The sequence below is a fragment of the Spermophilus citellus genome, assembly GCF_964194105.1.
Source record: "Spermophilus citellus genome assembly, chromosome: 11".
Lineage (NCBI taxonomy): Eukaryota > Metazoa > Chordata > Mammalia > Rodentia > Sciuridae > Spermophilus > Spermophilus citellus.
The window spans coordinates 114618547-114631524 of NC_138192.1; the positions used below are offsets into that span (position 1 = coordinate 114618547).

Here is a 12978-nt window from a genome sequence, read left to right on the forward strand (position 1 = left end):
ATCACTGCTCTAATTGAGGTGAAGAGACAGTCCCTGTCAACTTCGCTTCCCCAGTTCTGAAGAAGTATGGTATCTGCAGTAATATCCTAGTAAACTTAGGATATTTTTCACAAACCCCAAAGAAATTGCCTTAAGGGTGGTCTGCTATAGTTTGGGTCTTTGATGTCCCCCAAAGGTCCATGCGTTAGAGGCTTGGTCCCCAGTGTGATAGTATTGGAAGGTGATGAAAACTTTTGAGTAATGGGGCCTAGTGAGCAATCAATCTTTAGGTGACTGGGGGTATGCCCTCAGAGGGGACAGTGAGACCACAGTACCTTCCTCTTCCTCTTTCACTTCCCAGCCATGAGGTGAAAAGCTCTGCTCCACCACACATTCCCACCATGCTATAACACCACAGGCCCAAAGCACTGGGGCTGGTCCTGAACTGAAACCTCCAAAACTGAAAGCCAAAACAAACCTCTCTTTGTAAGCTGATTACAGCAGGTATTTGTTATAGAAACAGAAAACTGCCTTACACAATTTCACTCCAAGATTGCACTTCAGAGTAACCATCCTACCTTGATAGAAGCAATATGAAGCAAAGTTTCTCCTCTATGGTTTCTTTTCCCAACCATAAAGCTACCAGGCAACAGCTTCCTCGCAGAGGGGCTCAACATCATTCGTCTGTAACTTGAACTATTCAGTGTAGATGGCGGTGTACATGGTGAAAGGCTAATGGACTCATCTGATGTATTACTGTTTTTTCTCTTCGTCATGTCATCCCCATTAAGTTTGCTGGGAGGTAGGGAGGAACAGTCAAGCAATGGGATGTTTTCTGAGAGAACTGTTTGCTTAACGAAATCTCCACTGGTGCTTGGAATGCTGCTTTTACATCTCTTAGACGTGGAGCCAGACAACCTGCGACAACACCCACGTTTGCCAGGGAGACCGGAGACCAAAGCTGCCTTAGTTGTAAGATCACTGTCAGTGACCTCTTTCTCCTCAGGAGTCACCTCATTCTTCCCCTCAAGGTCTGGAGACTCTATATGGTCAGCCAATGGTAAAAAGACCTCAGTTAAGCTTCCAAAGCTTTCAGATTCTGTTCCAGATCCACTTGCTAATAAGTCTATTTCATCATTTATCTGTGGACTAGTGATAACTGATGGTGAGCTACAGAAGGATACCACCCTTTCCTTAAATTCCTCTTTGGAGTCAAGTTCACCAGCTTCTTTTTCCACTTCTAAATTCCATTCTTGGTTGATTTCAGCTAAAGTTTTCTTTTTTTGCTTCTTTGCAGATGTTGTAGAAGCCTTTTTAGCCCTCTTAGGAACAACTACAGGAGGACTTGAGGAAACAAATTCATACATTGAGGCTTGCTGAGTACTATCATCTTTTACTTTTTGAGGCTGGGTCTGCACTGAAACTTTACTCACAACATATCTGACCCTCTTGCTTCGAGGACTAAACCACATCTTTATTGAATTCTTCTTGTTTTCCGAATCATTGAATATATTTGTTCTAGATGTATCATCTTTCAAATCTAATAGAAAAAAGAAAAAGATCTGTTATAGGGACTAACTTTTCCCATCTTGAGCTAACAAAGAATTTTGTTTACAGTTCTTCTAAGGTACATAAATTTGTATTTGTGTACCTCTTTCTCACTATGGACTCTTTGCAAGAAGGCAGACGCTCATTCAACAAGCATTTGCTAAATCCTTCTTTGTGGTAGACACCATAGTAGAAACTAGAGGAAAAGCGAGAACTCAACATGGAACTGAAGGGAGACAGAAAAATAAGCGAAATATACAGTATGACAGAGGGCGATAAAAGATATGGAGGGAAATACACTCATAAAATAGAGAAAGAAACAACTGGGTGTGGAAGTGAACACCTGTAATCCCAGAGATGTGGAAGACAGGGGCAAGAGGATCACAGGTTCAAGGCCAGCCTCAGCAACTTACCAAGACCCTGTCTCAAATTAATACTTAAAGAAAGGAAGAAAGGGAGGGAAAGAGGGAGGTGGGGGAGGAAAAGGAAAGAAAAGAAAACGAAAGCAAAGAAGAAAAGGACAGATGTAGGATTTAATAAGCAGAAAATAATTAGTGTTTAATGTTTCAAAAATTGCAAATCAATATAATTTACTATATCAACAAACTAAAGGAAGATCATGTGACGTTCTCCATAGATACAGAAAGAAAAATTTGATAAAATTCAACATAATTCTTTCTTTTTCTTTTGAAGACTTGGTACCAAAAAAAGCTAAAACTAGACTAACACATGAACTTGTCGTTCCACCTTTGGGTATATAACCACGGGATATCTAATCAGTACAACAAAGAAATGACTATTCACAATAGTTAAGACATAGATTCACCCAAGAAGTATCTACCCACAGACGAATGGATAAAGAAAGTACAGTATACATACACAATGGAATATCACTCAGTTGTGTTTTTTTTTTTAAAAAGAGAAAGTTATTTGTAGAAATATGAATGGAACTAGAGAATATTATGTTAAGTGAAATAAGCCAGGTATTAAAAAAAATATGTTCTCTTTCACATGAATAAGTTTAAAAAAGTTGATTTTATTGAAGTAGAGAGTAAAAGAGTGTCACTACGAATTAGTAAGGGTAGAGGTGTAGAGATAGAAGATTGGATAAGGATATCAAAATACTATTAGGAGGAATATGATCTAATATTCTACAGCACAGTAGGGTGACTACAGTTGACATAAATTTGTGATATATTTCATGAAGAGCTAGATGGGACTGAAAAATTCCTAAAACAAAGAAATGATACAAGTTAAAGAAAATGTAAATACAAATTATCCTGATTGGAAAATTATACATTGTATACATATATTGAGTTATCACACAGTTCCACCAAAATATGTACAATTTTAACAAGTAAAATAATTTTGAATGAAAAAAAAAGGAGTAAACCTTAATGTAAACTATAAACTAATTGAGAATAATGAGTTAACAGGTTCATCAATTACAGCAACTACACTACTCTAGTGGATGTTGATAATAAGGGAGACTCTGCATGAACGGGGGCAAAGGGGATATAAGAATTCTGCACCACCTTCTTAGTTTTGCCGTAAACTAACTCTGCTCTACAAAAATAAAGTGTTTAAAAATTTTTTTAATAAAAAAGACTCAGCAAATTAGTAATAGAACTTCTTCAACTGCTTCTACAGCATAAAATATATCCTTTCTTTGCATTGGGTTGGAATGAGATCCACAATGCCTCGTAGATTGAAAAAAAACCATTCATTCATTCATTAAATATTTTGAGCATCTACTATATGCCAGACATTATTCTAGGCACTAGGGATATGGTAGAGAAGAGAGGAAATTTTTCCTTCATACACTTTATGGTTCTAATAGAGAATGAAAAGACATAGAAATCTATGTAAAATGACAGGGTTAAAATCTGTAAGTTTGGAGTATTAGGAATAAGTCTCAAAAAATGTGATAAATTCACTGAATAAATTTGTGCCTAAAAGAGTATAGTAAAAGTTTTTCCTATCCAACAAATTGTACAAACCACCCACTTTTCTGATTCTGACAGCCAGCTTCCTTTTTGTCTTACTTTGTTTTTGCCTTTGATACCATTCATTTTCTTTAAAAAAAAAAAAAAAAAAAAAAATCTCTTCGGGCTGGGGGATAGCTCAGTGGTGGAATGTTTGCCTAGCATGCACAAGGTGCTGTGTTCAATGACCAGTATCACAAAAACAAACAAACAAAACCCAGCGAATTTCTTTTTTTCCTTGAAGTTGCTCTTCCTGCCCCTCCTATCCATATTCACATACATAAAATCAACCCAGGTCAGGCAGCACAGTGGTGAATACAAGGATAATGCCCAGTATATATTGATGAATACATTATTTGATATCCTCTTCAAAATTGAAAAGTATCTATATAAGAGACATTAGAATTAATTTAAAGGCTACAGTTGCAACTCAGCGGTAAAGCATATATTTTTAGCATGCATTTGGGATATGCTTTATGTGTCCTATTAAGAATTTTAAAAGGAAACTACTTGACATGTTTTCCTCCTCAGATGTCATTTCTCATTCAAGCCAAGAATTTTGTAAACAAACAAACAAAAAAGAAACTCCTACATTACAGAACCAAAAAGAAAAAAAAAATTAATAGAACAGAGTTCTAAACATTAGATTCTTTAAGAAAAAATACCAACTGCCACACTTGGTGCACCTCATTCTTAAGGACTAATAGCAGCCACTCTGTGTGAAATGTGCTAAGTAAAATTTTCAAATGGGCTTATTCTTAAGAACTTTTGTTACTTTAAAGACACAAAATAATTTTAATTTTTTAATTTTTTTTGAGAATAACTCTTTTCAATGTTCTAATTATTATGGTTTAGATGTAAGAGGTATCCACCCAAAGCTCAAAGCTCAGGCAAGGTGGCTCATGCCTGTAATCCCAGAAGGGATTGCAAGTTCAAGTCCAGACTCAGCAATTTAGCAAGGCCCTAAGCAATTTAGGGAGACTTTTGTCTCAAAAACAAAACAAAACAAAACACCTCAGTAGTTAAGTGCCCCTGGGTTCAATCCCAGTACCAAAAAATAAAAAAATTAAAATTAAAAGAGAGAGGGGGGGAGAGTGGGGGGGGGAGAGAGAGAGAGAGAGAGAGAGAGAGAGAGAGAGTGAGTGTGTGTGTGTGCGCGCGTGCGTGTGTGTGAGAGAGAGAGAGTTCAGAGGTAAAATGATTGGTTAGGAGAGCCTTAAGCTAATTAGCACATTAACCTACTGATAGGACTAACTGGGTGATGACTGTAGGTAAGTTGTATGTGGCTGAAAGTGTGGCCATGGGGTTTATAATTTGTCCCTGGTAAGCAGAATTCTCTCTGATTCCTGATTGTCATGTCCTGAGCTGCTCTCCTCCTCCATACCCTTCCCTTTCATGGTGTTCTGCCTCACCTCAAGCCCAGAGCAGTGCAGCTGCTGTATGAACTGAGACTTCTGAAACTGTGAGTACCAAATAAACGTTTCCTCTAAAATTGCTGTTGGTAGGTCTTTTGGTCACAGTTGCAAAAAACAAACAAAACACAACACAACTATAAGCATTCATGTCTAGAGATACTACAAAGTATATTATCATTATATATTTTTATTTCCTTCCAGTCACTCTATTCAGAGAACCCCATGGTTTTATTGTTTACCAATTTAAAATTATTAATACACCAGCTAGGGACAGTGGCACATGCCTGTAATCCCAGCAAAGTGGGAGACTGAGAAAACAGGAAGACTAGTTCAAGATCAGCCTCAGCAACTTAGCAAGGCCCTAAGCAACTTAGTAAAAAAACCTGTATCAAAAAAAAAAAAAAAAGGCTGTAGATGTGGCTCAGTGGTAAAGTGCCTCTGGGTTCAATCCGCAATACCATGAAAAAAAAATTATTACCATCAGAAGATTGTTTCAATTTATATAAAGTTCAAAGTCACTTCTTTTGTCTTCTGTCTTTTACCTCATAATCCATGTGTACAAAAGTTCCATCTTTATAGACAGACTTACCAAGTAAAAGGTAAGAAGAAATAAAAAATATTTGATTTTGAGAAATAGATAATTACTCTTTAACTCAGTAGAAATTTCAAACCTGATCCCTACCTAACCGGAAGGGGGAAAAAAAAAATAACAAGTATACTCCCAAACAGTGACTACTTCCTTCTGGTGAAAAGGAAGCATTTCACTGAAGACAGAAAACCAATAACTCACCTAGATGCAGAAGTATGTATCTGAATAAGGAAAGACCCTCCTAACCTTTCTATCAGGTTACTGATTGATTGATTGCAATACTAGGAATTGACCCCAGTGGTACTTTACCACTGAGCTGCATGCCCAGATTTTTATATATATATATATATTTTTTTTTTTTTTTTTTTTTTTTTTTTTGGAGACAGGGTTTTAAGTTGCACAGGGCTGGCCTTGAACTTGCAATCCTCCTGAGTGGCTATGATTACAGTATGTACCACAGTGCCAGATCAAATATTTTTTTAATATCATAGTTGAACATCATATGGTCCACAAAGTGTTACTAAGACAGGATCTTGGAACTAAAACAATCAGAATGAGGCATCCGTTCACAATGTGATTTTACATCTAAATTCAACAAGGTCTTTTCTTTGCACCACTAAGTCGATTTGAAAACCAAGCCATTTCTGATATAATCTCAAGACTAGAGGAAAGGTCAAAAGGAAATGTTACCAGGACTACTTTTAAAGACAGACTCAGGATTACAAAGATTTAAAGGTTAAACTTCAGGTAATCTGTAAAAACCTGTATTTGGTCTTTTAAAATTTGTTTCTTTAAAACACAGATGATGACATTTTCAATAAAAATAAGTCAAATCCCAAAGTCCTCAATGTTTATAATCTTACAAAATGCAGAATTGAGTTTTTAAAAGAAAATTAAGGTTTACAAGTGTACTAAGACACTCAACTGACTAAAAATACTAAATCTAAAAAAGAAACAAATTTCCTTATCAGATGTACATACTTCGTAACTTATAAAGAAATGTATGACAAGAGTATCTATTTCTGCAATGTATACAAACACAATAATTTTATTGATCATCTTGTAATAATTACTTTGCTCAAAAGATTTTAATTACCTAATTTGGTATAACTAAGCAAGAACCACAACTGCTAACATGACCGTAGATTGGTGACTTTTACACAGCATATCTAAGATAAAGCTGTAAAAAGCAACTACAATACTACCACCAGAATATAAATCATACAATTAATAGCTATAACTGTTTTTATGGGTGAAGGATTCTAAGCATGATAAATTATCATCTTAATTTCATAAAGAAAAATATTGGTCCTTTCTCTACACAGCAAATTTCTTAATGATGACAGTTAAAAGAATTCTATTCTCTGAATTTAAATATTTCAGAGCACACCACAAAATATACAGGAACAGAGATGCACATGTTACTAAGGAGCTGCTTGGACAAGTTTTTTCTTAAAATTTAATAAAACTATAGAAAAGAGAAGCAATTAGAAAAATGTGATTTCACTATCATTAATCCACATCAAAGGATTATAATGATGTACATTGTGTGCCTTTCAAATTATTCTCTATTATAAGTTTCACAACAAAAGTTGAGAAATCTCTTTGACTAACTAGTCCCTTATTAAAAAATCAAAGGAAAGTACTTTTCTTATCATCTGTGTAACATTAACACCTTCACCAAAGAATGATTATTTTATAAGAAGTATTTAGTTTTATTAAAAAACAACAGCAACACAGCTATTCAGGCCCTCATCTTCATCTATCATAAAAAGTTACTGCACATATGAAACATTATATAATCACTCCAGAAAGACTGGCATCTCTCTCTAAATTGGAAAACTGTGAATCCATGAAAGCTTGATCAAAGCATTTTTTTTAATATTACCAACACCAACATGTTTCATAAAACTCAACCAGCACCTGCAAGGTCTAATTTAATATGATAAGGCTCAAGGGAAAATAAAAACTTTAAAATTTTACTCTATTAGTACAAAGAAGATTATGTTATAAAGAATAAGGTAAAATTATCCCTAAATGGCCATCAGAAAAATATGAAAGACAACCTCTTCTCTTTAATGTACACTGAACCAAGAAAAATCTGTTGGAAGCTCATTTAAGCAAGTATTACTATAAATCAGGCTTCTTTATCTTCAATATACCATACACTATGTCCATGATTTGACAAGTTCTTCCTAATTACCCACCTTAATTACAGTAATTATATATTTTATAGTAAATGCAAGTAACAAGGTTCATTTGGATGATAAATTGTGAACTACATGGTTTTTAAAAAGACAGAGAAAAAGTGAGAAATGTTTAACCATTCCACTTAATTCATCATCTTCAGCACGTGATTTAACAGAATTATACAATTTTGGAGCTAGACCTTAAGAGTCACTTAATCTAACGCCCTTATCTTATAATGAGATCATTTTCATATAAAGAGGACTGACATCATTTGTTTGCAATCACTGTCTCCTTTTAGCTGCTATATGGTATACCTTATTACCATTTCAGTTTTAAAAGTACTTACTAGATAAACTAACACAGAGGACTGCAGTAAATGTACCACCGAGATAAACTACAAGGAAATAAAGGAATATACTCCCAGAAAAAACATCCCACATACTCCTAAAGGCCAGTATACTCTGGGAGGACTTTAAGTAGACAAACTTGTAATGATGCAATTTACATTAAAATTTTAAAAAGCTTTGTACATGGAATTAACATACCTGGATAGATACATTTCAGTTTAATTATACTATAGGTTTACTATCTATCAAAATAGCAAAAAAGGGTATTACATTATACAAAAGGAATCATGTAAACCAAAATATCAGAATTTGTTTTAATATTATTTTACTTAAGTTTAGTCTCTATGATATCAGTAATAGCACTGCCATTTTTCACCCAACTCAGTTCAACAAAAAGTTCTAACAAAAAATTGCACTAATTGGAAGAAAAAAAATGGTCTTCAGTCTACTCACCTACAGGATGAGGAAATTAAAGATGATTCCCTATTCTCCTAAAATACTGGTTATGCTTTATCTGAAAGAGTGAAGTTCTGATTCATCTTAAAATAAGGTAATGTTGAAGACAGCATTATTAAGTTCTGTCGAGGACTGAAGGGATTATTACCTTTTCCTTTTGGTGCTGGCAATGGAACCCAGGGCCTTGCATTTCACTCATCATAGTAAGGAAAATAAACACAAAATGCCTTCAGAAAAGGAATTACCATTAATTCTCTCTTCCAACTAGCATCCCTCACCCCTGGTATGAATGTGTTTACGTCACATTGTACATCCTTCCATCCTCTGGCTGCCTAGATCAGTAAATAAAATTGATGTAATATAATTTATAAGTAATACTGTTGACATTCTGATCCCAATGGAGGCTATAACCTGCCCCTCTTCAGCCCCTCCCCATGCCCTATAATAGCATCCATGTGTATTAAAACTGAAGAAGTAAATGTTTAAAGAGTTAAAAAAAAAAAAAAGTTCAAGATAAGACCCAAAATGTGAATGCACAGCAAATTATCTTAACATATTACACACTCTTAAGAATCTTATGAAGCCACGTTCACACTAACATGAAATTTGTTCATATTGTACAATTGAATCAAGGGGCTCACTGATCCTTCCTGACCAACTCCAAACACTGCTAAAGATGCACAGACCCTTGCCTGAGAATCCCTGCATCAATCCATAGTGCCTGCAGGTGGGGGGCTATGGTGGGGGAGGCAAGATCACACACCAATCTTTCCAACTAGAAAATAAACACATCGAGCACATCTTTGAATAAGGAGAAAAAGAGCCCCAGAAAACTAATGACAAAACTTTTCCCCTCTATATTCTTAAAAGAGGTTTATAACTATAATATTATTTTTTTAAAGAGCACCTCAAAAAAAATTGTGGACAACTATATCTGAAAATAAGAACTTTATCATCATAGCATATTTCATCATAAAAAAATGAAGTCTAATACAATGATCCAGATAATGAGATGAAACTCGTCAAAGGTAGACTATGATTTAAATTCTTCTTAAAAGTATGAACATTACCTATTTAACTCATTTCTTTATTTTCTCCAATTTCACCTTTATTAACTGACAATAACATATCATGACAGAATTCAAAGATCAAAAGACTGAAAAACAGATATTTAATAATTTTATATGAACATTATCAATCATTAATGGCATCCTGCCAAGCAAGAAAAGGTTCTCCTATAAACACACACTAAAATGACATGATATGGTCAATAAAAAGATAACTCCAATATCCAATTATGAAGATTCAAAACACTTTCCTTTCTTTTCACAGCTAATTAGTTCTCAGTAGAAAGCCCAACGGAAAGATATATGGTTAATACACACAGACTAAGAACAATTTGAAAAACATTAACCCCCATTTAAATAGAAAAGAAAATGAATATTAGATTTTTGCTCTTTCAAAATGTGTTCATCTTATTAATTCAGTCTGGAAAAGTGATCCACGGAAGAAAGCTGTATTCTATCTTGCAAAAGTATATTTAAGTGAATTAGGCATTATTAAGGCCCAAATCACTATTCTATATATATTCCACAGAAATTATAATTATAAAAAGCAGCCAATATGAAGTAGTAAAAAAAGCTGCTGGACTGACAATCAAATGGAATGGACTCTATCTTTCCTGCTTTTCTTACCAACTACATAAGTGATTGAAAGCAAGATCACTTAACCTTTCTGGACCTTGGTTTCCCATCTAAATCTAAATAAGGGATTTAGATTGATGATCTCTTATGTTTCCTATCAATTATCAAAATGATTCTCAAAAAAAACAAAACAACAACAATCACTATAGATCATAAAGTCTGAAATGTCATTCATAATTTCTGGTAAGATGCTTTATGTGACTAATACCAATTCATTAGTTGATTAACCAAGGAAGAGACAGATTTCTCACCTGAAAGCGTATTGTTATGTAGCAAATTCCGAAGCTTACTACAAAGCTGAATCATGCTATCCAACTGTCTGTTGATCTTGACATCTAGTATCCAGGCTGGAGTGTAACACACTGGACATCCAGTTCCAATACAATCACTTACACAATCACTTAAATTAAAAAAATAAAGAAACATCAGAATCTGAACTCCAACAAAACAAAACAAAATAAAAAAACAGTGGATTTTGAGCAGAAGTAAACAGCAGAGGTTGTTCTAACATGTAACAGCCAATTTGTTTAATTAGTGTTTTAGATAGTTTCAAACACACATACACACACACAAAATCTAAATCTAAAGCTGTTGATGTAATTTGCTATGAGAGACTTGACTTTGACTGACATTGATCAGGCAAATAAATCTATAGCTGCTAAAGGATGAGGTAAAGGGAAGATGTAAATAAACAGATCCAGTATCTAAGTCAATGTAGCCATGCACCTCAACCTCTCCTATCCTAAAGCTGAACACTCTACTTCATGGAAATGCCTAAAACTAGTGCAAAGAGACTGGAAAAGTATCTTTAGTTTCATTTTTGGACAAGTATGTTAAGGCTTTAGTTTGTGAGAAAAGATATTTGGTTCTTTCAGATAAGTTAATCTGTAGATTCAATTACCTCAATTGTCTGAGTGTTACAGTCTCAACATTAGGATAAAAGTGTTTTTCTAACTTTTGGGATTACAAACCCTCTGGAAATTTTATGAACATAAATACAGATTCCTGTAAAAACTTTTAAAAAGAGTAATGGAGCTTGACAATGCCCCCTGAGGCACATTTTTGAACTCCAGAATCCTATAAATCTACTCCTTCTTTTGCCTCATCAAATAGGTGTTAGTTAACATGGGAGTATAATAACTGTAAAAGTCAGGTCTTCCCCAAGCACTATACTGCCATGTAACCCATTCATTTATAGGCACAAAGGATCACTACAATATGAACTATCCTTAGACAAAACCTGTGGTATTTCAATTTTTTTTTATTGGTTGTTCACAACATTACAAAGCTCTTGACATATCATATTTCATACATTAGATTGAAGTGGGTTATTCTTAGCATTATTTTTGACACAAAACATCTCCCCCTCCACAAAAAAAAAAAACTTTAAAAATGAATCTGTAACAACTATTCTGGAGCTGGAAGAGACCTTTGAGATAATCTAATTCAATAAATGCCCAAATTCTTTACCAAAGCAACTCCTTAAGTTTGTTTGCTTACACTGCTTAACTTGATCCTGGTACAGCAGTGTGGACTTGTAGTCCTAGATACTCAGGAGGCTAAGGCAGGAGTATCATTTGAGCCCAGTACCAGTCTGGGCTACATAGTGAACACTATCTCAAATCAGAACAGAAAAAAAAAAAAAAATTACAAAATAAAGAAAAAGAACTCTCTTGATCCCAACATACCCAGGCAATTTAAATAGATTTTTGTGTACAACATTTGAGGAATACCAGTAAAATACAATCTGAAATCCATTCCTTAAGAACCACTGCCATGTTTTCAGATGAAGCAAATGAGATCCAGTTAGTTAAGTCACTTTCCAACACTGCAATACTACTTAGAGCAGGCTATTTTATATTTTAGATACAGGTTAAGCATCCCTCATCTGAAACCAGAACTGTTTGGAACCAGAAGTGTTTCAGAGCTTGGAGTTTTAGGACTTTTGGAATATCTGTACAGACTTTATCAGTTTAACATGCCTAATATGAAAATCCAAAATTTTTTGAGAATCATGTCAGCACTCAAAAAGTTTCACATTTCAGAGCATTCTGGGTATCAGATTTCTGGATTAGGAATGTTCAATTGTATTCTGTTTTATAACTTTCTCAAATTATTATATAAACATCAATTCAGAATTCTGAAAAATACATCATTTCTCAATAGATCTACTTAATGCAGTGAGCCAAAAGATCAATTCAAAGTATTGGAGAAACCAATGGAATTTAATGCAGACAGTCCAAAAACATATAGCTTCAGATTCTACTTGTCAAGTTTTGGTATAGTTTACCTAAAAGAGCTATTAAAACATGACTTTTTCCAACAACAACTATGCATAAGGTGAGATATTCCCTACACATTTGAATCAAAATGACACACATCAGAACAGAATAAAAACTATACCAAACATGAGAATCTAGTTGTCATCTATTAAGCAAGACATTAAAGAGATTTGCAAAAATGTATAATAATTGGATTATAAAATAGTTATTTTTAAAGTGTTATTTATGTTAGTACATAATGGGCTTATTGTTATTTTAAATGAATTATTATGTTTAAAAAAGTCTCCATTTTATACAATCAATTCATACACAAACACACATACACACAAACAAAAGCTCTTTATGCTTCTCAATTTTGAAAAGTATAAAATGATCTGAGACCAAAAGTTTGAGTATTCTTGTCACATGCCTTAAATTAATTATACCTTAAAGAGAGCACATGAAATACTTTATCAGGGATTGGCAAAAGCATATAACCATCCCT

The 12978-nt window shown here is 34.1% G+C and overlaps 1 protein-coding gene across 3 annotated transcripts in view; it reads right to left on the reverse strand.

The window, feature by feature from the left end:
* BARD1 (BRCA1 associated RING domain 1) overlaps window positions 1-12978 on the reverse strand; it is a 79146-nt gene that overhangs the window by 52850 nt on the left and 13318 nt on the right. For 2 of the 3 annotated variants that reach the window (XM_081261597.1, XM_081261598.1), the window contains exons 3-4: window positions 10464-10612; window positions 558-1519 (exon numbers count right to left, since the gene is read on the reverse strand). In XM_081261597.1, the coding sequence (XP_081117723.1) occupies window positions 558-1519; window positions 10464-10612 (1111 nt within the window). The remainder of the gene's footprint in view (window positions 1-557; window positions 1520-10463; window positions 10613-12978) is intronic. The other variant, XM_081261599.1, reaches the window with a different exon arrangement.